This window comes from Xiphophorus hellerii, chromosome 11 (genome assembly GCF_003331165.1).
Source record: "Xiphophorus hellerii strain 12219 chromosome 11, Xiphophorus_hellerii-4.1, whole genome shotgun sequence".
Lineage (NCBI taxonomy): Eukaryota > Metazoa > Chordata > Actinopteri > Cyprinodontiformes > Poeciliidae > Xiphophorus > Xiphophorus hellerii.
The window spans coordinates 14,381,783-14,402,089 of record NC_045682.1 but is presented as its reverse complement, the minus strand read 5'-3'; the positions used below and the strand labels follow the sequence as shown (position 1 = coordinate 14,402,089).

Sequence of the window (20,307 nt, the reverse complement as noted above, 5' to 3'; positions counted from 1 at the left end):
CATCTCGCTCGTGACGTTTGAATGGAATACCTACACCACGTGACAGTGACGTAGTTGATATTTTGGTAAGACACCAGGAAGTGCGGAAGAGGGCTAACTCTACCGAAACAGAGGAGTGCCAACGTTCAACAACTTTTTTATTTTTTTTGACCGGTTTATCTGTGGATTTTTCTCGAGAATTTTATTGTTGGGTCTCCGAAGAAGCCATTAAAGATGCCGAGTATGGAAAGTATCCTTTAAAAGCGGTGAAAGTGGAAGAGAAGTGCGGCGTAACGACAGAGAAGGCAGTGGCTAAAGCGTTCAACGCAACACGGTAGCTTCTTTAAAATATGATATATTTATCACTGACATTTGAGACGTTACAGTGTGTGTCAGTCATTACTGAAAGCTTAATAAAGTAGCCTATTTAATAAGTTGAACATTACTGAATTTCTTCAGGCGTCTGTAATCTTTGGCAGAGCTGCGTTTAAGGCCTCTGTGCTAACATCGGAAAACATAAAACTTGATACCGTACACCACAGCTGAATCATGTGGTTTCTATAGTTTTCCCTACAACAGTTTAGGTTGATACCTGTAGTAAGTATCCTTACATTTGTTTTATGTGGTAACCTCTATATTTTTGAGAACCACACAAAAGCCTGTAAATAGATAGTAAACTAGTTGTATAGTTTGGTAAACACAAACTTTGTTTGGTAAACACAAACACAAACTTTGTTTGTGTTTACCAAAACGAAGCTATAAGCCAATTCTGTAGTTATTGAAAATGTGTGAAATTTAGGTCAAAATAATAACTTGGCTTATCGTTTGGATATAAACGACTTACCGATTACCCAGTTACTAATCAGTTACTCGGAGATTCTTCCTAAACTGACAGATAAGAATTTAATGGGGAAAGTCGGGATTTGTTGGTTTATTCTCACTAAATTCAAACATAATCTTTGTTCTCATTCATTTTATTTAAAAAAAAAAGACGATAAAGCAGTTTTTTTTCAGATGGGAAATCACCTAATTGTGCTCTCTTGTGGACAGATTACGTAATGCTGTACAGTATGCAGAGCTGGATGATGTCATAGTGGATGCTGCAAAACAATGTAAAGATGCACTGATCAGAGATGTTTAACTTGACTTTCTTGATCAATTGAAACCTGTCCTGCCCTAGGAATAAAATAGATACATTAGAATTAAAATTAAGACAGAAAACACTTATTTTTTTAAAAACTGGCCAAAGTTACATCACTAAAAAAATCTACAAATACAATTAGAAAAGTCACTTTATGGGACGGAAAATTCATACAAGTTAATCTGTTCTTTAACAGACCTCAACACTTTGCTTTACATCTCAAACTTATAATTTTGTCAGATCACAAGAAATTATGGCCTCACAGTATAATTTAAACATCCAATACGTGATAATAATAATTACGCTGTTTTCTCCCCTTGCTTTACCATTGGAAGCAAATAATTGTTCATCTGAATAAGCAAGAGGAAAAAGCTCTTGTTTGCTGATCTGATTGTTTCAGCATTTATTAATTTATTTTAGCAATATTTGAAACTGAAGAAACCCTTTTGTTGTGGTTGATTATTTATATTATGTCAAAAAAGCTAGCGTGACAAAGCTAGTTTCAATCTGCAATCTACAAATTCAGCAATATCCTCTGTCAAACAAGTCTGTTGCATAGCCTTGCAACTTAAACAGGATTTCAACATTATTTCAAAACAAAATAGTTGTTAGATTGACGTTTAAGAATCTTATCTTTAAGAATCTTATCTGAAGACTTCCTCCTTGTTGTGGCACCTTAAACAAATGAAATGACTGAACGAAAATACAGTTTTCTCTTAAGAAGCTTCTTATATCTTTTATTCTTTATGTGAATTGATTTTCAAACACCTCACTGATATCGAAAATATCTAACTTTGAGGTTTCTTTCTTCTTTGTTAACTTCCTCTCTAAGTTATGTTCTCAGTCCAACCTGTTTTAGCCTATTTTGGTGCTTTCAGTGATGGGACAAAATTAGAGATTTTAGATTCCAGTGGCCCAATCAGTGGTCAGGGCAATCAATAAAAGAGATTTTTTTTCTGCTCGTCCTCCTGCTTTGTGTTGTTGTTCTTTAACTTTGTTTCTCAGAAAATCTCTTCAATCTAAAGTTTGCTGCCAAAGAGCTACAAAGAAATTCAAAGAAATGTGACAAAGAGGAAAAATTAGAGAAGGCAAAAGTCAAGAAGGTAAGCTGTGTTTCACTCATCAGGCCAGCTGTCAACGTCGGCTATTGAGAGCTTCATCAAAGTTTTTGTTGTCTTCAGGCCATCCAGAAGGGGAACATGGAAGTGGCGAGGATCCACGCGGAGAACGCCATCAGACAGAAGAATCAGTCTGTGAACTTCCTGAGGATGAGCGCCCGAGTCGACGCCGTGGCAGCGAGAGTCCAGACGGCGGTTACAATGAACCAGGTGCGCCGCACGCTGCTTCAGTTAACGTCTCCACACCCATGTGGCAAAATAATGGCAGCTTTTTCTTTGGTTTTATCTCACAGGTCACAAAATCTATGGCCGGAGTGGTGAAAGGCATGGATGCCACTCTGAAGAGTATGAATCTCGAAAAGGTATCTCCAACTAAATGGTATATATTCAGGCATTTTAATGAAAGTAACATATTTTAAACTTTGGCGGTGCTTTTTTTGTTGTAGATTTCAGCTCTCATGGATAAATTTGAACATCAGTTTGAAACTCTGGACGTCCAGACTGCTCAGATGGAAGACACCATGAGCAGCACGACGACTCTCACAACACCACAGGTGACTTTCTCTGCTCGGCTTTTTCTCGCGGTCCGTTTAAGAACTGCTTGCATGAATGTAATATGTAATGTGTGTTACAGAATCAAGTGGAGTCGTTGCTGCATGAAATGGCAGATGAAGCAGGGTAACCACTCATTCTAATATTATTTGTCGGATAAATGAAATCGCATTGTGTTCATTCATTTTTTCAGTGATATATTGTGTTTTGATGTTATTTGTGGATGTTTAGGTGAGTCTTATGAATATAATTAAGCCTGTCGCAATAACAAATTCTGCTGGGCGATAAATTGTTCCAGAAGCTATTGCGATAAACGATAACATTGTTGTTTGGAAACTATTTTTAAGCACTATAATGGTAATGACATAATAATAATAATGCAAGAGCACATTCTAAAAGATCGATAAACTTTAAATTCTGACTAACACTGGAACTGGACGACATTTTAAATATCCAAAATAAATAAACAAAACAACAACTAAAATACACTTTTAAGTCTTTGTAAACAAATTATCCTTCAAAAAAAGGGCTAGTTGAGACCAAAGCACCAAACTGAAGACTTGTATCATCTCTTTCTGTTTTGGTAGAAAGAGAGAAAAAAGAGAAATGCCAATGGAAATAATTTAGTTTGTTTTAATTTATCATGAGATTAATTTATTGATTATTATGACAGGCCTATATATAATGGTTAAGCTTTTGCTTTCTGTTCAGGTTGGACCTGAACATGGAACTCCCTCAAGGACAGACAGGATCTGTGGGTACCAGCGTAGCCTCTGCAGAGCAGGTATTCTGTCATGTTTGCTTGTTAAATCTAAACAATTAAGTGTTTGTTTTACAAGAAAACTAAATTATAATATGGTTGTCACTTATAAATGTTAAGCTAAAAGTAAAATATGCTCTCATCTTTACTCCCTTAAACTGTTTCTTGCTCGCAGGACGAACTGTCTCAAAGGCTCGCCAAGCTCAGAGATCAGATGTGAAGAGCAGAAGCAGTGGAGCAGCACCAGAACAGTTCTGCACACCTGATAGACACTACCTGACTATAACGCCCTCTTCTAGACATTATGTCTGCTTTTCCCTCCTCTTTACATATTCTGTCTGGTGAGAAGCAACTGTAAAGAGTAATTGGTCCCTTAAACTTATGGCGCTTGTTGATTTTTTTGATTTCCAAGTTCATACTAATAAAAACGAGATTAAAAATTGTAATTGGAAAATTTTTAATGGAATGAAAGATCTGGTCTTTGTGGTAAAAAAAAAAAAAGATATTTATTCACACTTACAATATTGACAGTAATAAAATCAAAAGAAATTATTACCTTTTTATTTATCATTCATTTTCAGATAAGCTCTCAAGGTTTTGTATAATAGTACTTTTGTTTTCATTCAGGTGGGGCAGAATAGATGCATATTACATTTCAAGAACTATTGAAAGCTTTCTTCTTATTGGTGAACTGACTTTTTGTGTTGATTTATTCTATTTTCTTTATGATCAATATTTCCAGAAGGTTATGTTGTCTGTGTCCCTTTTCACCTTCGTCATTTACTCTCATTGTTTGGGAAGGGTTAAAAATAAGAGAATGAACAATAAAGTTTTATAATACCCATACAAATTGTCTGCATTTTGTTTTTAAATGCAGTTTTTGTTGATAATGCCCAGTTTGAAAATTACCTGCATAAAATCCGTTTTCCATAACAATTCATGTGAGAAAATATTTTTTATGCATTGTGAAAGACCACAATGTTTTTGGCATACTTTAAAATAATAAATCAAACTCACTTTAGATGTTTGTTGTAATACATTAATTTGTGTTTTGCGTGTGTTTTTCTCTCCTTATTCACAAGTTTCTAATCAAAATCAGCATTTCGTTATGTCCTGTTTGGCTGCAGTCAAACGTTTGAGCTGTAAATCATTTGTAAATGTGCACAGAAACCAGTCAAAAACATTCACACAATATAAGCATATTTGTACTATAAGCTCTGAAGACAATCACTGTCACTGTTCTTTTCAGAGTCAATCTCTGGCACAAGTATGTAAGACTGAACCTTTTTTTTCTCTCAAATACTTCAGAGTTCTTCTTTTGTTATATTCACTGATGGCGACTGATTAGCTCCGTTCTGGCACCTCTTGTGATGTCCAGACCCAAATGCTCACTAACAGAACAGCTCTTTTTTTTTCTTTAGACTGCTATTTATTTATCTAAACCGCTGAAGATGATGATGCAAAAAGGCATTTTATGTAAAATCAATAAAGTTATAGACAACCCTGACCATCTTCCTCATGAGTCTTACAAAAACAGTGTGTCTTTAGTCAACTGTCGCCTCCATCTACAATAAAGAGAAGGATTTGAATTAATATGAGTTACAACAACATTTAATTTCCCTTTGGGATCAATAAAGTATTTTTTTAAATTTAAAAACCTTGTGTTTGGCAAAATCCTGCTTTTGAAATCCATACTACATTGTCCAGCTGTGTTTTTATAGTCTATGTTTGTTTATGAAACAAAAAGAAACAGCTCTGGATATTATTTTTTAAGATCCAACACACCCACTGTTATTGCCAGTTATAAACCACTTCTTTAGCATATTCCGACTCAACTAAACTCAGTTTTATCACAAGACAAACAAACTTTAAAGATCATATAATACTAATTCAGTTTATGAGATAGTCATTGCTGTGGTCTTTTTCTCCTGAACGGTCAAACAGCGTACTGGTATGTAGATGAGGCCATGTCCCATTTCTCATTATCATACAGAGAGTTTTTACACTCAGTGTAAAGTCCAAAGGCTTGAGCTTTGCTACTTTATTTATCTGAATTCTGCTTGTCTCTGTGTGTTGTACTGAAGTTTTATTCACACATTGTGCCAGATGATTAGTAACTTATCAAATTCAGTGTAAAAAAAAAGAAATGTGGATGTTGAAGCCATTGAAGAATCCCGCTCAAAAAACCCTATTATGGAGATTCATCCCCAAAGGTCTACCTCTAACATCCATTGTGTCCTACAAAACCAATCTTATCCGCAGCTACAAACCACCATTTGAAAAAGCACAATATATGAATTTGTCAAGATTGTTCTTAAGTAATAATAATAATAATAATAATAATAATAATAATAATAATAATAATAATAATAATAATAAGACAGTAGACATTAGAGTAAAGGGTTAAATTCGAACCTTAACAAAGGGCAATAAATGAATTTTCTTGATATTAAAAAAGCACATTTTGTGATTAGAGGTTAATTGCACCACATCTGTAGTTTCGTAGTGGAAATACTATGCAATAATTTCATAAAACACAGAAAAACTGACAAAACAAGTAATTTCAGTTAGATATATGTTTAAAAGCATTTATCAGTTTATTATTTAGTAGCTTATTAAGAGCCAAATGTGGCTCCTCAGTGTCAAATTGAAGGCCCCACCAGTACCCAAAGGTTTGACTATTGAAGCTGTTCACTTCCCTCTAGTGGCGCCTGCGCGGAACTTTTGTTTTGTTTTTTCTTTTTTTTTTCTTTTTTTTTTTTTTTACTTCAATTTAGAATATTTTAACGAAGAACATTCGTTTGAAATTTGTAACATTTGTAGAAACCAGCATCGTTTGCGTATTTTTCCCTTTGCTTTTGTCGTGCTAGGCGTTAAATGTTAACCAAAATGAATTCTCCAGCATTTCAGTTATATTTACCTTTAGCAGCTCTGACGTTCTGTGTGAGCATAATTTACCTAAAACGTATCGATAAAATCAATCCCATCACTTGGTAAAATAAATAAAAACTGCCTGGAAGACAAAACTCGGGGCATTTAAAAAATCGATCATCATGTGACTTTTGCGTAAACAGGAAGCAGCTGATTTTTTTTTTTTACTTCACCTTTCTCTCACTTAGTAATGAGTAGCTCTGTGTCCTCTAAAACAAATATAAACCGCTCTCTGAGTTTACCTGGACACCAGTAGCTGCTAAGTCATTTGGGAGTAAGTATAAAATACGACACAAAACTTTAACTAGGACAGCTTCGCTGCTCAGTTTGGTAGGCTAACATTGTTAGCGTAGTTAGCATTAGCTAAAGTGATTCTTCGTAGCAGGACAAATCGGTTCAATTAACGTATTAGGCGAATTGTACTAATTTCTGTTTTTGATAGGATTTGAACTGTACATGTACACGCGTGTTTGTGATAATTAGTGGGTTTAACGATGTAGCTTTTGATGGGGGGCTGCAGTAACAGCTGGGTGAAACTGCTCCGCAGGACAAGTGCTGCAGAAACGGACCGAAGTCATCTGAAGTGGAGCCCAGGAAAAATCTTCACGACCGAATCTCATCAGGGGGATGTCAAGCTCAGCGATGAAGAAAAAGGTGAAGCTGGCCGTGTAGTTTCAGGACTTCTACTTAGTTTTAGACTCCGTCTGCTGAAATATTGTGGTTTACCTTTTGTTGTTAGGTGCTACTGATGGGGAAGAGTGGGTCTGGAAAGACCAGCATGAGGTCAATCATCTTTGCCAACTACATAGCTCGGGACACACGTCGCCTCGGAGCTACAAGTACTAAACTGAACTTATTTAAAGATGAATCATGCCTGTTTGGTGTTTTGATCGTTTTTAATTAAAAAACAACCTGCATTTTCTTTTTTTTTTTTTGTTAACTCTAGTTGATGTGGAGCACTCCCATGTTCGGTTTCTGGGCAATCTGGTTCTGAACTTGTGGGACTGCGGAGGGTAAGCCCTGCGTCATTATCCTTTGCAACATTAGACTTCATTTTTCCACAATTTCAACAATGATTTTTAAAAATCTTTTTATTCACCAGACAAGACACATTTATGGAGAACTATTTCACGAGTCAGAGGGACAACATTTTCAGAAATGTCGAGGTTCTCATTTATGTGTTTGACGTGGAGAGCCGTGAGCTGGAGAAGGACATGCACTACTACCAGTCGTGTCTGGAGGCCATTTTGCAGAACTCGCCTGATGCCAAAGTGTTCTGTCTGGTGCACAAAATGGACCTGGTCCAGGAAGACCAGAGAGATTTGGTGAGCATGAACCGCCGCCTTACAGGCCTTTGCTGCGTCAACAGTACTTTCTGTCAGTCAAGTGTCACAAGGTTAAAAACAACCATTTACTTGGAAGAGCAGAAACATTGAAGTGACCTAAACAGACTAATAGAACAGGTGGTTTGTGGTAATAAAGAATGACAAATTAAAAGTGAAAGAAATCGATCAAATCTAGAGAATGAGAAACTCTGGGAACTAAATTGTGTGGATCCAATTAGCGAGGTGAAATGACCAAATATCATTTGTGAAAAAAAAAAAACAAAAAACCCCCCCACATTTAAGACTGTACATAATGAACATAAATGATGATAAGATCTGGAATAATAATAAAGAAAAAAAGAATCTTAAAACATATCAGTACTTTCCATGAATATTAACAATCTTAACGGCAATAAAATAATAAAACACGAGGTGCTACAATTGAAATATCATCATAATCTATAAGCGACAATAACTGTAAGCTGCCACTCCAAACCAGGCTGAATAGATGTGACAATATTTTACATTTTCATTTATCACTCTTCGTGAAAACTGACAAATATTATGTATATTGAGATTACCTTAAAACCAATTGAGTTCAGTTTATTTGTAGAGCGCCAATTCGCAATAAATGTCTTCTCGAGGCATGTTACAAAAAATAATTTCAATTCAGTAACATGGTGCCGTTGAGCCTCGTTATCAAACAGCTCATTAAGCTCAGTTAATTATTCTAAGTAGTTAAAAGTTTCTGTCCAAGTAAAGATATAAACTCCCCTTTACCAGGAAGCAACCTCTAGAACCGTTCTCGGTACAAGCAGCCATCTGAGGGTTTGAGAAGACAGAGCAGACACACAAAAAGAAACGGATGAACAGCACTCTGGCAATGGCAAAATTATTATTATTTTAATTATTAATGTGGTTTGTGAAACTAAAGATTGAACCAAATATGACATTGAGGTCTTTGAAGTGTTAAAGAGAAGTATTCCCGCAGCATGATGCCACCACCCCCATATGTCACCACAGGGATGGCGTGTTGTCATTTGCAGTCTTTTATGTTTCTGCTCTGTTCCTTGATTTTTTGTGATGCAACTTCCTTTTTGCTTTTACAGATCTTTAAGGAGCGTGAAGAAGACCTGAAGCGACTGTCTAGACCTTTGGCCTGCACGTGCTTCAGGACATCAATCTGGGATGAAACATTGTACAAGGTGAGTTAACTTGATTGAATGCTTTCCCCGCCCCCCTTTATATTCACTGATAAAGTCGCCTTTGTAAGAAGCTCGTTAAAATGTCTCTGCAGGCCTGGTCCAGCATAGTTTATCAACTCATCCCAAACGTCCAGCAGCTAGAGACGAACCTGAGAAATTTTGCACAGATCATAGAAGCAGATGAAGTTCTTCTGTTTGAGAGAGCCACTTTCCTGGTGAGAGCGACCTTTGACTTCTGTCTCACTGCAAAAACACAAAATCTTACCAAGGATTTTTAGTCTTGTTTGCAGTGCAAATATCTTATTACACTTGAAATAAGTGACGACAAACTTACAAGTATCTTTTCACCAAGATACAGGAGCTTGTATTAAGTAAATAATTACTTAATGTTGGTTAAAAAGCAGCTGTTCCATTGGCAGATAAATTCACTTGTAACAAGACAATTTTCCCATATTATAAGTGAAATAATCTGACTATGGAACAAGTACTTTTTCACCAGTATTAAGGAGTTATTTACTTTAAACAAGCTCCTGGATCTTGCCGATAAGTTACTTTTAAATTAGTTTAGTCTTAATTCAAGTTTACTGAGATATTTGCACTGGAAACGAGACTAAAACTCCTTGGTAACATTGTGTGTTTTTTTCAGTAGCCTAGATTTGGATCGGGGAATTTAAAGCATGTCGATGTACGCGTGCGGTTTGCCCATGTAGGTAATCTCCCACTATCAGTGCAAAGAGCAGCGTGACGCTCACAGGTTTGAGAAGATCAGTAACATCATCAAACAGTTCAAGCTCAGCTGTAGGTAAGTTCACGTCGCGCGTGCTGAACGTCATCTGTCGATTTTTCTCGCATTTAATCGTTTCGTCCATCTTGTTATTTCAGTAAACTCGCAGCTTCTTTCCAAAGCATGGAAGTTAGAAACTCCAACTTTGCGGCCTTTATCGACGTCTTCACCTCCAACACTTACGTCATGGTGATCATGTCAGACCCCTCTATTCGTAAGTACATCAATGTTGGTGGTTACAGTATAAGATGTGAAAACGTTTTTGCAGTATTCATACCACTTAAAGTCTCTTTAAAATATAGTATTATCTTTTTTTTTTTTCCCTGCTCGTTTTTCAGCGTCTGCAGCGACGCTCATCAACATCCGAAACGCGAGGAAACACTTTGAGAAGTTGGAGCGTGTGGACGGACCCAAGCACAGCCTGCACATGCGGATGCGTTAGCCCACACTTGATTCCCAGCGGATACTTTCAACCAATCAATGCAGAGAGCGCAGATAGCATGTTGCAGCCTCGAAAGCTCTTATAGATATAAACAGCCCGACATCATTTCTGCTCTATCTTTACATTCAATCAGCAGTCATTCTGAGAGAATCGTAGTTTTTTGGGGGTTTTTTTTGTCTAATTTCTAGAGGGATCAGAAGTATCTTGAACAGTGGTGACGCTCTGATTAAATATTTATGCTTAGTTGACACATGAAGCAGTTAAAAACGTGTGTTTACCATGAAGGCCTTTCTTTTCTCACTTTGTTGTATGAATTGGATTTATATAGTCAGTGCAGTGTGTCCCAGTGACACTTTGATTTTTCAACTGCGATTTTTAAATGGTCACAAAAAATATAGTTCTATTTAGAAACCTAATTTTGTGTGTGTGTGTTTTGTATTTATTCAGATTTTTTAAAAAAACAAACAAACTGCAATATGTGTGTTTAGTATGGTATCCATTCAGAGTCCACTAAGCACCCTGGACCAGTTGTCTGGTACATGTGATACGCTGCACCTGCCAAGTGGGTCGACAGAAGTGTTAGGACAGATGGAGCAGCCATTTAAAGGCACAGAACACTAATAACGTACATTTACTCAAACGTTTTGCTGTGGATTTCCTGGAAAACGCTAGATGAGCTGTTTCTTTGTTTTGAAAGTATTTCTTGGTTGCATAAAAAAAAATTATAAAGGTAAAATTTGGCCAAACAGCTATCCACACTGCCTTAGCTTTATATGTATGTTTTAATTAGCCTGTGGTGAGACATTGCTTGATGATATAGATTTAGCTGAGCAGCTGTTCTCCTCTCAAAAGGAAACTGATACCCATGCTGGAGAGGACTGTAAGGGGATAGCTAAGTATTTTCAGGACACCGTTTTGTGTGTGTGCATTAAATAATGAAGAAATCACAGTTAACTAGAACAGTCTGGATGATCAATGAGGCTTTCATGATAAACTTAGTAAGAGTTGCTGCAATCTAATCAGAAGATCAAAGTTTATTTAAAAAAAGATCTTCCTTGAGGCTTAAATGACTGAAACTAATATAGTTGTTTGCTTCTTCCCTTTTACTTATGGTACATCAGTTTGGTCTGTGTGCATGGATACACTGAACACACTGTTCTTAAACTGGTACTGGTACCGCTGCTGGTACTTTACTTCCTTTTAATGGTAAAATAATGGCGTGCAGATGAAGCTTTACAAGACTTTAATAGCTTTTTTTCTGTGGATTGCCCCAAAGTGTCAAAGCATTTTAAACTCAATCGCCACCTAGTGGTTTCTGGAAGTATTGCAGCATTCACACCAAACGTTTTGAAGCGTCCCGTTTTAAAGACGAGTACGACATGATGTTCTCTCACAGCCAAAAAGTTGGGTCGTTCGGCCACATTCATCTTTAATACAGAAACTAAAGATGAATTCAGCCCATTCAGTTTTACGTATGGGGTGAGGAAAACACAAGGGTGGCAGTGAACCAGGAAAACAGGATTTAGATCTTGAATGGGAATAAAATCAGCGGTATGAAATTCCTTAATGGTACTTTTCAGTAGCACTATAAGCTAATTTCACACCAGGAACACAATCACAAAATGTGTGTGAGATGGTTTGATTAGCTACAAAGCATTAGAAGTACAAACTTTCCCCTTTTTTTCTCTATTGCAAAGCCACCAGACTGACTTCCTGGGGACATATATATATATATATATATATTTATTCCAAATGTGATTTGAAAATATTAACTTCTAAAAACTCAACACATAATTAAATCCCATCTTTAAACCTGTCATGCTAGGCTGGTTCAGTAAAACATTTTCTCTTTACCTTATAAAGAAAAGAAAAAAAAGACCGTCCCAAACATATTCAGTTTTTAATTATTATTCTTGGTTCAGTGCGACTGGTAAGTTTCACTCAGGTTTGCTATTTTACACTTTCATAGTTTTACAGTTCGAAATCATTCATTCTCCTGCCAGATGAAAATTTAAACATTTTTCTTCTGACTGAAAGTAATATTAAAGTTTTGCATTTAAAACACCTCTTGGTTGAGTCAAAAATAATTGTAACATTTAATCTGCCGGAGTTTGGTCCTAACGATATTAAATGTCGCTTTTTTTTCTAGAAAGATGCTGATTAAAAATTGAATTGTGTAATTTTAGAATTACTGCAGTTGTTGCTGCAGCAACTTTAACACAAATTGATGAAAGGACACTTGCAGTTCTCCTCACCAGTTACGGTCTTAGCCTGTTTGGCGCCCTGGGCGAACCACCTCAATTAAAGAGAAATTTGAGTATTTTAATGTAGAAATAGATATGAAATGGTAGTAAATTGGGACAAATTGTTTATTAAAATATGTGCGAAAGGCAGTCTGTGCTATAAAACCAAAAACACAGCCTTACAAAATAAATGTAATTAAAACAAGCCGGAAAAATCCAGAACAAATCTGGTAATTCACAAAAACATGCAGGCTACAGGCTGTTGCAATGACGTTAACAGCTTTACTAAACAGAAAGAACGGATTGTTTATTTTTAATTTCGTCCTGACCCCTCCTAGGTTGCTGTGGAGCTGAATAAAAACATTATTTACTTTCCTCTGAAACGTCACGTCGAACCCTTCAAAGAAGTGCAGCATCTCGACAACCTTAATGCAAAAAAAAGAACCTTTTAAAGTTTATTCATAAAAACAACAAATGTTGAACAGTGGTGGAGATACACACAAGGAAAGCAAACAATGAACAAAAAAATCCTTTGCACATTGCTCTGCATTGTTATTATCATCATAGTTCTTCATCTTAAATGTCTATTGATTGGTTGCCTATGATGCAAATATTTAAGAATTTAGAAACCTTTTTTTTTTTTTACCATTCTGTAGCTGCGTGAAGATTGGTTCAAGATGCTTGATATAATCAGTGCCTTTCTGGCAGGATATGAATTCGACAGCTCCTGCCTTTTTATTGTTACCAGCTCTCTTCAGCTCTGCTGCTGTGAGGCATTGTTCCAGCTCCTCTTATCAACACTGTTCATGTGTGTCCAGGAATGCAAAGGCTGAAAAACTGGAAAATCCCCGGCCTTTTACTTCAAAGTGTAACTTTCCTCAAATAAATGGACAGGACCTTGCTCATTTTTGTTGGGTTAGAAGGCAGAACATAAAGCTTTTGCAAATAATCAATATTGAGTGTCTGAAGATGAATCTATCTCTCTCTTTTTTAAAAAAAAAAAGAGAGATTCATTTCTTTTTTTAAAAAAAAAAGGAAGTCTGTTTTTTTCAGCAAAAAGTTTTCATGGCACAAACTTTGTAAATGTAACATTTAGGAAACAGTCAAAAACATTGATACAGATTTACAGAGCATCACAAAGGTATTAATAAACCTTTTTTATATGTTACAGTCCCAAACGTCAATGTATTTTATTGGAGTTTTATGCGATAGATTAACTTCGTAAATTTGCAAGAAATTACAATTTTTTAAATATTTAAATCCAGGGCCCCAACTCTGAGCGATAAAAGATTAGTATCTCCACAGCATAACCCTTCCCCCACCCTGTTTCCCAGTTGAAAGGGTACATTTATACACGTGGATTTTATTTACTATTTGGTTAACTTCTAAAGTCACTAGTACTTATTTTGGGGTATCAGGGTAAAGAGGGGTGAATAAAAGTACACTTTTATGTGTTTTTATTGGTCTGTGGCGTAAATGTCCTTTAAAAGGGCATTTTGTAATTGTAAATGTGAAAAAGCTGAATGCTATATAGCACCTTAGAAAGGGGGCACTGGAAACAAATTGTTTGTGTGTGACAACTAATCACCATGCACTATCTCCTTAGACCTTTGGATCCCTGGAGAAGCAGCAGGAGCTCATTTGAAGAGTACCAAAGCATAATAGATGACATGTAGAGGGAACTGAATGTCTCTGTTGATGCAAACAAACATGATATTCACAGGTGATCCAAAGGAAGATATAAAGTAATCCCAGAGTATCTTGTACTTGTTTATATACTCTGAAACATTTATTTTGCTTGAACAGGTTAGAAACTTGAAGTCAACCTTTGAATTCAGCTCTTGGCTGTTCATTTATACAATAACTCAAAGTTAGCTGGGTTCTGGTGTTGTGTATTTTGTTTTCATGTTGATTGAAATGCAGATATTTCTTTAACTTATAAACTGCAAGAAAACAGAAAAAGGGCAATGGTGTGTGAAGATGTTCCGGCCGCCTCCAGCAGAACAGAAACATGCATTTTAGCTTAATTGGCCACTTTAGATTACCCTGCTGGGTGTACATGCATGGCTATTTCCCCGATGTGTCTCTATGGTGCCCTGTGATGGACTGGTGACCTATCCAGGACGTACTCCGCCTTCGAGCCATTGACCCCTAGAGACAGGCTCCATCCTCCATGATTCCTCCAGTGAGTGGATGAATGAATGGCTGAAGTCTGATGTTGACAGTGTCAGTGTTGTACTGTTTGGCTGTTTCTGTCCTGAGTCTGAACATCGTTTTTATGTGGTGACCCATTTGTACTGCCAAAACCACCGGGGTCACTTCCATTTGCCATTTGTGTGCTGGCATCCATGTCATTGTTTGCCTCTGCGCCGCAGTCAGTTTGGTTCAGGTGCCGCTCCAGCAGAGTGATTCGCTGCTTTAGCCGCTGCTGAGTGTCTGTGTACTCAGTCAGCAGACGGGCAAAACGAGTCTGTAGGGTGTCCAGAGAGGACTCCAGTCTCTCCACCTTCTCCTCCGTGTCCTCCTTCTGTAGCCCACCCTTCTCCGCATTCTCGTCAAGAAGCCCTTCCTTCTTAAGAATCTCCCTACCCCTGTCCTCTAGCACTGTTTTAGCATCTGGATACTCGGTCACTGCCTCCATTAGGTCGTCCTTGGAGAGGCAGAAGAGGTCAGAGTATCCCAAGCTTCGGATGTTGGCTGTGCGGCGATTCCCCATTTTACTACCCCTTATGTTCAAAATGCTGATCTCCCCAAAGCAGCTTCCAGCAGTGAGGAGAGCATACTGCGTGACCCCATCGTCAGCTACTACTGCCAGCTTCCCCTCTTTAATGATATACATCTCCTTACCAATGTCTCCTTTCCTGCAGATGTAGTCTCCTGGACTAAAAACCTGCGGACGTAGTTTGAGCACAAGTTCCACGAGCAGTCCGGCCTCACAGTCTTGAAAAATGCGTACTTTCTTTAGCGTCTCAAGGTGTACGTTGATGGCAATCTCAGCGCGCAGTTTGTTGGGTAGGTTCTTCAGCACCTCCTGCTCGTCTACGGCTTTTTGGTTGGTCCACAGGTAGTCGAACCACTTGATGACGCGCGTCTCCAGTTCTCTGCTGACCTTGCGGAAGTGCATGTAGTGTTTGATGGCGTCGATTCGAGCCTGAAACTCGGCCCGGGTGGCGTTCATGTTAGCTATCATGGAGCCTACATTTCCCACAATTGTTGCAAAGATCAGCACTCCAACAAGGAAGTCGAAGACCACAAACAAGTACTCCTCATCTTGCACAGGTGCAGGCATTTCTCCAATGGTGGTAAGAGTGAGGGTCGACCAGTACAAACAGTAGACATAGCTCCTTGTTAAGGACGAGTACTCCGGTTGAGAGATGTTTGGAAAGACCCATGTGTCTGAACCAAACCCCAAAGACTTGGATATAGCGTAGTAGATGCAGGCATTCCAGTGAATGATGACCAGGATGTATAGCACCAAGTTGCAGATCCGGAAGATGTTGGGGTAGTTGGTGCGTGTTTCTGTCCGGTCAAAGAATTCAAACATGCGAGGGAAGCGCAGCAGGCGATTGAATCGGAGCTGAGGAGTGTGGATGCCAGTGTAAATGTAGACTAGATCAGTGGGCAGGATGGACACCACGTCCAGCTTGAACTGTAACGTTCGGATGTAGCTGTCTCTTAGCTTGGTGTGGTCCTTCACCAGGAGGCCTTGTTCCAGAAAACCTTAAACACCATAAACAGAGAGGAAATTTAGTTAGACAGCTTTAACAAATATGTAAAAAAAAAAGAGAGAGAAGTTACCTACCAAAGCTTTAGGCTGTAAGAAGGTGTGTTTTTTAATGGATTACCTGTCCGTAGACGCACAAAACTGTCCAGTATGTACACAGCATCAGAGATGTAATCCAGCACCAGCCAGCAGATGTAAATGCTCACCTGCAGTTTGTCAAAGCATGCCCTGGGAACATAAAAAGGTTCAAATGATTTAGTTCTCTAATCAAAGGGGTGGATTGTACAGATCACTGCATTTATTATCCATCTGCAGAGCTGGAGGTGACCGACTGTGGGAATTATAATACCTTGCAATCACAAGGAACCAATTGTAGAGGACAGCAATAGCAATGACAAACAGCCAACGGTAGTAGGCGTCATCAGATGGTGAGACAACGAACAATTCCCACCTCTTCCTGGAAGTATGAGGAGCAGACAAATGATACATTAGTTAAATCCCCATGGAAATTTCTCTCAGAAAAGTTATTTTGTTTTATAATGTAGCATTGACTAACAGAACACCATTTTACAAAGCAGTAAAATTGAGTTAAAATCTTAAAACAACACAATAGATAGAATAGAGTGTCTTCTGACCTAATTAGAAATTTCAACCCAAACCCAGTCAGGAATACCTTAAGATCCCTTTGGCATTGTTTCCATTGGCATCTGGTTGGGTGATGCTGTTGCGACTGGGGGCTATTCTCAGCTCAGGGCCGCGAAAGCGTTCCAAGAAGGAGTCTGGCCGCTCCTCCTCCTCCACCAGGCTCCTGTGTGCCCATTCCCTCAGCCTCACCACCAGTTTCACCAGTCTAAGACATGTGCAAAGCATAAAATCCCCGTTAAGCTTCACATTTGCTTGTATCAAATGTAAACAACACAGAAATCGCCATTCGTGTGAAACCTTATCCCAGAGAACCACACCAGATCACACTAGAAATTAAATGGATTTGCAGAGTGAAGCAACAAATAATCTCTGATAGAGAAACGTTTGATAAATTGTGGCCGTATTACAACAATTTGACTCATTTGTCAGGCATGTTGATGTAAGTGCCAAACAATGCTGCTGATGTTCATATCTAACAATTCAGAAACTCTGGTAAAAATGCTAAAATGTAATTGCTGCGACGCTACAGTTTCACCTTGAAATGGCCCCATTCCTCTGAAAGGAATTCGCCGAACTGCGTCCGTCAGGGTCAAGAGCGGCAACTCGTTGTAGCTCTGATGACGTGTCATCGCAGACCGATGGCACCCTGGGACAAAAAAACAACAAAATAGAAAAGAAAAACTCTCGTTATTATTCGTTTCATGCACTGCTTTTATAAAACTGACTTTTTCTTACCTGCTGAGTTTACTTTCAGCCCTCTCGAGCTCGTCCTCCAAAGTTGTCTTCACTGACAGGTTGTGGGGCGACCGGTCTCTCTCTGGCACCTGGCCCGTCATCTTCAGGTTCTGTCATGGAGGACAAACAGCAGTGTTGAAGTCTCACTTGTTGCCATTCAGCCCATGCTGTCATTAGGAGTGTTCCCTGTTTCTCTGCAGAGCTGTTGCAGCAGAGGAAAGTGTTTATGGTGCAGAATGTCAGTTTATAGTCAGGGGATGTTGGCCAACTGAGACCGTCCGCAGTCCCCAACCAGCATCCGTCAGGTGATGGCTCAGTTGCCGTGGTGAGGGAAGCATATACAAAACAGGAACTGAGCAATTTACAACTGGACTCTATGTTGGTCTGATGGGAAAAATGTGCTGCCTAAGATTTTTTTTTATTGCTGTTTTGCATTCTATTCTTATTTTACGCTTCCTGGAACAAAAGACTTGTGGAAAAACCATTAGCTCCTTTAATCAGGACAGAAGAGCTTTCTGGGGTTTTTTTCTGTAGAACATTTTATTACCTTCTGTAGAACTGCATGAAAAAAGCAGAAGACCTTCATTGTGCTATATTTTAATTGATTTTTTTATAAATACAACAAAAACTACAGATAGTACAAATATTTACTTATGTAATTATTACCTCTTTTACTTGATATTCATAAAAATCAATTTTAAATATATATTTACTCTGTAGATGTCAATTTTAATTATCTTTTCTATTAAATTCATAATTTTTTTTGGTTTACTTAGTATTTAAATGTATTATACTATTACAATTTATTCAATTTCAAACAACTTTTAATAGAATATATCTCGTGGACTTCTGATATTTATTTCATGAATCATATTTAAATGTTACTTAAAGCAGATTTTTCTTTTGACTCGGGCATTTTCACTGTGCAACTTGTTGCCAACAACATTTGTCTCAGAAAACAAACGTATTGCATCAGTAGTCCGTCTGCTGGTTTCAATGAACTGACAAGTTTGATCTATGAGGAAAAAATATCCAAGAATAAAAGTCGTGAACCGAACCTTTCGGAGAGTTTAGGTGAAATTTTCCAAGCCTCTCCACCAGCCCCTGTGGAAGCACTTTATTCCCCGTACCAGTTACATGTGTGGCCCGTAACGCATCTCCACCCTGCGGCACAGACAGACGGGGAGCTGTTTAGACAACTGTTACCGCTGTGTGACTAATTGGTAGATCATTAACGAAAACACGGCTTCGGTCAGACTGAACCGCTCCAGCTGAGCGAGCCAATCAGCAGCTCTCCCTCCGGACCCTCATCACTCAGGAAACCAGCATGCTGAGTGCGCGCGCAAACTCCGGCTCGTTTGTATCATTACGTCACAGGGGCAGCCGGGTCGAACCGCCAGAAGTTACCACTCAACCAAGCTCAGCTTTTAAAAGAACTAATTGCTGCTCGTGAATAGAAACTTCTTGAAGTGGCTCGAATATTTCCTTTTTGTGAAGCTGGAGATAAATCCGGATTAATTTAGACATTTTGTCTTCGGTAGAACTTCACCATCTTCATACACTGCAAAGCAGTTACACACACACACACACACACACACACACGCACACACACCCTCTTACCTTACCTTAGGTTTCCTTTAGTTACCTGAAGACCCCGTCACCCAGAGCAAAGCGCCTCCGACAGATGCATCCTCAAAGCTGCGAGCGAATGAAAACACTTCTAAAGCACAGCCGGAAGTGTTATTTTTGAAATACAGGAGTTCTCTGTGAGGCTTTGAAAGGTGTACCAGTCAGAGGTGTGAGCACGTGGCTGCGCTCGTCCTCCAATGAGAGCGCACAGGTAGGTTAGGAGGTAAAGGCGGGGTGGGGCCTCCAGAGCCCACCCGTCAGCTCTGGATGCGAGAAATCTTTGGGGAAATATACATTTTCAATAAATCTGGATCTGTTCTTGTCATGATAGTAGAAAAACAAATACACACACAAAAAATCCAAGAAATGCAAATGTTTTTTTGTTTTTTTTGTGCAAAAATATCTATTCCTTTTTATTTTTTTCCATACAGAATTGTTTGCTCAAGGTGTTGAAGTGCATGGATAGACTAAAACCACAATTCTCTAACGGAACAAACCATCTGAATTGTAAAACATGGTGGTGGCAGCATCATGCTGTAGGGATGCTTTTCTTCAGCGGCAGCAGAGAAGCTGGTCAGAGTAGATAAAGGAGGATGGATGGAGCTGACCGGCCCTACAATGGAATGGTTCAGATCAGAGTAAAGTGATGAGTTGAAATGGCCTAGTTCAAGTTCAGAGTTAAATGAAGCTAAGAATCCATAGAAAGACTTGAAAAATATTATCTATTAACATTCTCTATGCGTTCTGCATTTACTGGATCTATTTTACCAAGAACAATGGGCAAAGTGCCTGGATGTGAAAAGCTAATTAAATATCTAATAAATCCTAATAAAAAATTAAACATACTAAGTTTTTACAGAGTACTGTAGTATTTCTCTGAGTCCTGCATGTAAGGCCAACTTTGAGGCAGGTTTACTGATTTAAAGTGGGAATTCTGAATTACATCAGGGATTTTTTTTTAATAAACTATGAAGACATATTTATGAATAGGATCATGAATAATAGAGTGGTATAGATTTATGACTGATTTTATACACGCCGGTCCTATAAGACAAAGGGAAATAAAACCAAAGGAAATTTTTGTGTTAAGCATG

The 20,307-nt window shown here is 38.3% G+C and overlaps 3 protein-coding genes across 5 annotated transcripts; 2 read left to right on the top strand and 1 right to left on the bottom strand.

Moving 5' to 3' along the window:
* Window positions 1-73: 73 nt before the first annotated feature.
* Window positions 74-4,400, top strand: chmp1b (charged multivesicular body protein 1B). Its single transcript, XM_032576646.1, has 8 exons — window positions 74-229; window positions 2,126-2,223; window positions 2,302-2,448; window positions 2,532-2,600; window positions 2,685-2,792; window positions 2,873-2,916; window positions 3,502-3,574; window positions 3,726-4,400. The coding sequence occupies exons 1-8, from the start codon at window positions 214-216 to the stop codon at window positions 3,768-3,770; spliced, it is 600 nt and encodes a 199-aa protein (XP_032432537.1). The 5' UTR covers window positions 74-213; the 3' UTR covers window positions 3,771-4,400.
* A 2,203-nt stretch (window positions 4,401-6,603) lies between these two features.
* On the top strand, window positions 6,604-10,653 carry rraga (Ras-related GTP binding A). Its single transcript, XM_032577074.1, has 10 exons — window positions 6,604-6,755; window positions 7,029-7,135; window positions 7,221-7,320; window positions 7,428-7,494; window positions 7,584-7,806; window positions 8,916-9,011; window positions 9,104-9,226; window positions 9,722-9,813; window positions 9,894-10,009; window positions 10,134-10,653. The coding sequence occupies exons 2-10, from the start codon at window positions 7,109-7,111 to the stop codon at window positions 10,235-10,237; spliced, it is 948 nt and encodes a 315-aa protein (XP_032432965.1). The 5' UTR covers window positions 6,604-6,755; window positions 7,029-7,108; the 3' UTR covers window positions 10,238-10,653.
* A 1,598-nt stretch (window positions 10,654-12,251) lies between these two features.
* cnga2b (cyclic nucleotide gated channel subunit alpha 2b) lies at window positions 12,252-19,464 on the bottom strand. Of its 3 annotated transcripts, none has more exons than XM_032577070.1 (7): window positions 19,210-19,464; window positions 17,585-17,694; window positions 17,385-17,495; window positions 16,878-17,054; window positions 16,554-16,661; window positions 16,326-16,432; window positions 12,252-16,200 (listed from the first exon to the last, which is right to left on the bottom strand). In XM_032577070.1, exons 2-7 carry the CDS (start codon window positions 17,683-17,685, stop codon window positions 14,708-14,710), a joined length of 2,097 nt encoding a protein of 698 aa, XP_032432961.1. In that variant the 5' UTR covers window positions 17,686-17,694; window positions 19,210-19,464; the 3' UTR covers window positions 12,252-14,707. The 3 variants fall into 3 exon arrangements, with proteins under 3 accessions (XP_032432961.1, XP_032432964.1, XP_032432963.1); XM_032577073.1 differs by lacking the exon at window positions 19,210-19,464 and adding an exon at window positions 18,643-19,009; XM_032577072.1 differs by lacking the exon at window positions 19,210-19,464 and having other exon boundaries at window positions 17,585-18,187.
* Between the last annotated feature and the right edge of the window lie 843 nt (window positions 19,465-20,307).

Bases quoted from the DNA above. Each gene is read 5' to 3' on its own strand.
- chmp1b (XM_032576646.1), top strand. The intron at 2,601-2,684 runs GTATCTCCAACT...TTTTTGTTGTAG, and splicing joins AGAGTATGAATCTCGAAAAG to ATTTCAGCTCTCATGGATAA. The intron at 3,575-3,725 runs GTATTCTGTCAT...TCTTGCTCGCAG, and splicing joins GCGTAGCCTCTGCAGAGCAG to GACGAACTGTCTCAAAGGCT.
- rraga (XM_032577074.1), top strand. From the start codon at position 7,109: ATGTCAAGCTCAGCGATGAAGAAAAAG. The intron at 9,012-9,103 runs GTGAGTTAACTT...ATGTCTCTGCAG, and splicing joins GGGATGAAACATTGTACAAG to GCCTGGTCCAGCATAGTTTA. The intron at 9,814-9,893 runs GTAAGTTCACGT...TTGTTATTTCAG, and splicing joins CAGTTCAAGCTCAGCTGTAG to TAAACTCGCAGCTTCTTTCC.
- cnga2b (XM_032577070.1), bottom strand. From the start codon at position 17,685: ATGACGGGCCAGGTGCCAGAGAGAGACCGGTCGCCCCACAACCTGTCA. The intron at 16,433-16,553 runs GTATTATAATTC...TTATGTTCCCAG, and splicing joins TGGTTCCTTGTGATTGCAAG to GGCATGCTTTGACAAACTGC. The intron at 16,201-16,325 runs GTAATCCATTAA...ATGGTGTTTAAG, and splicing joins TTTTGTGCGTCTACGGACAG to GTTTTCTGGAACAAGGCCTC.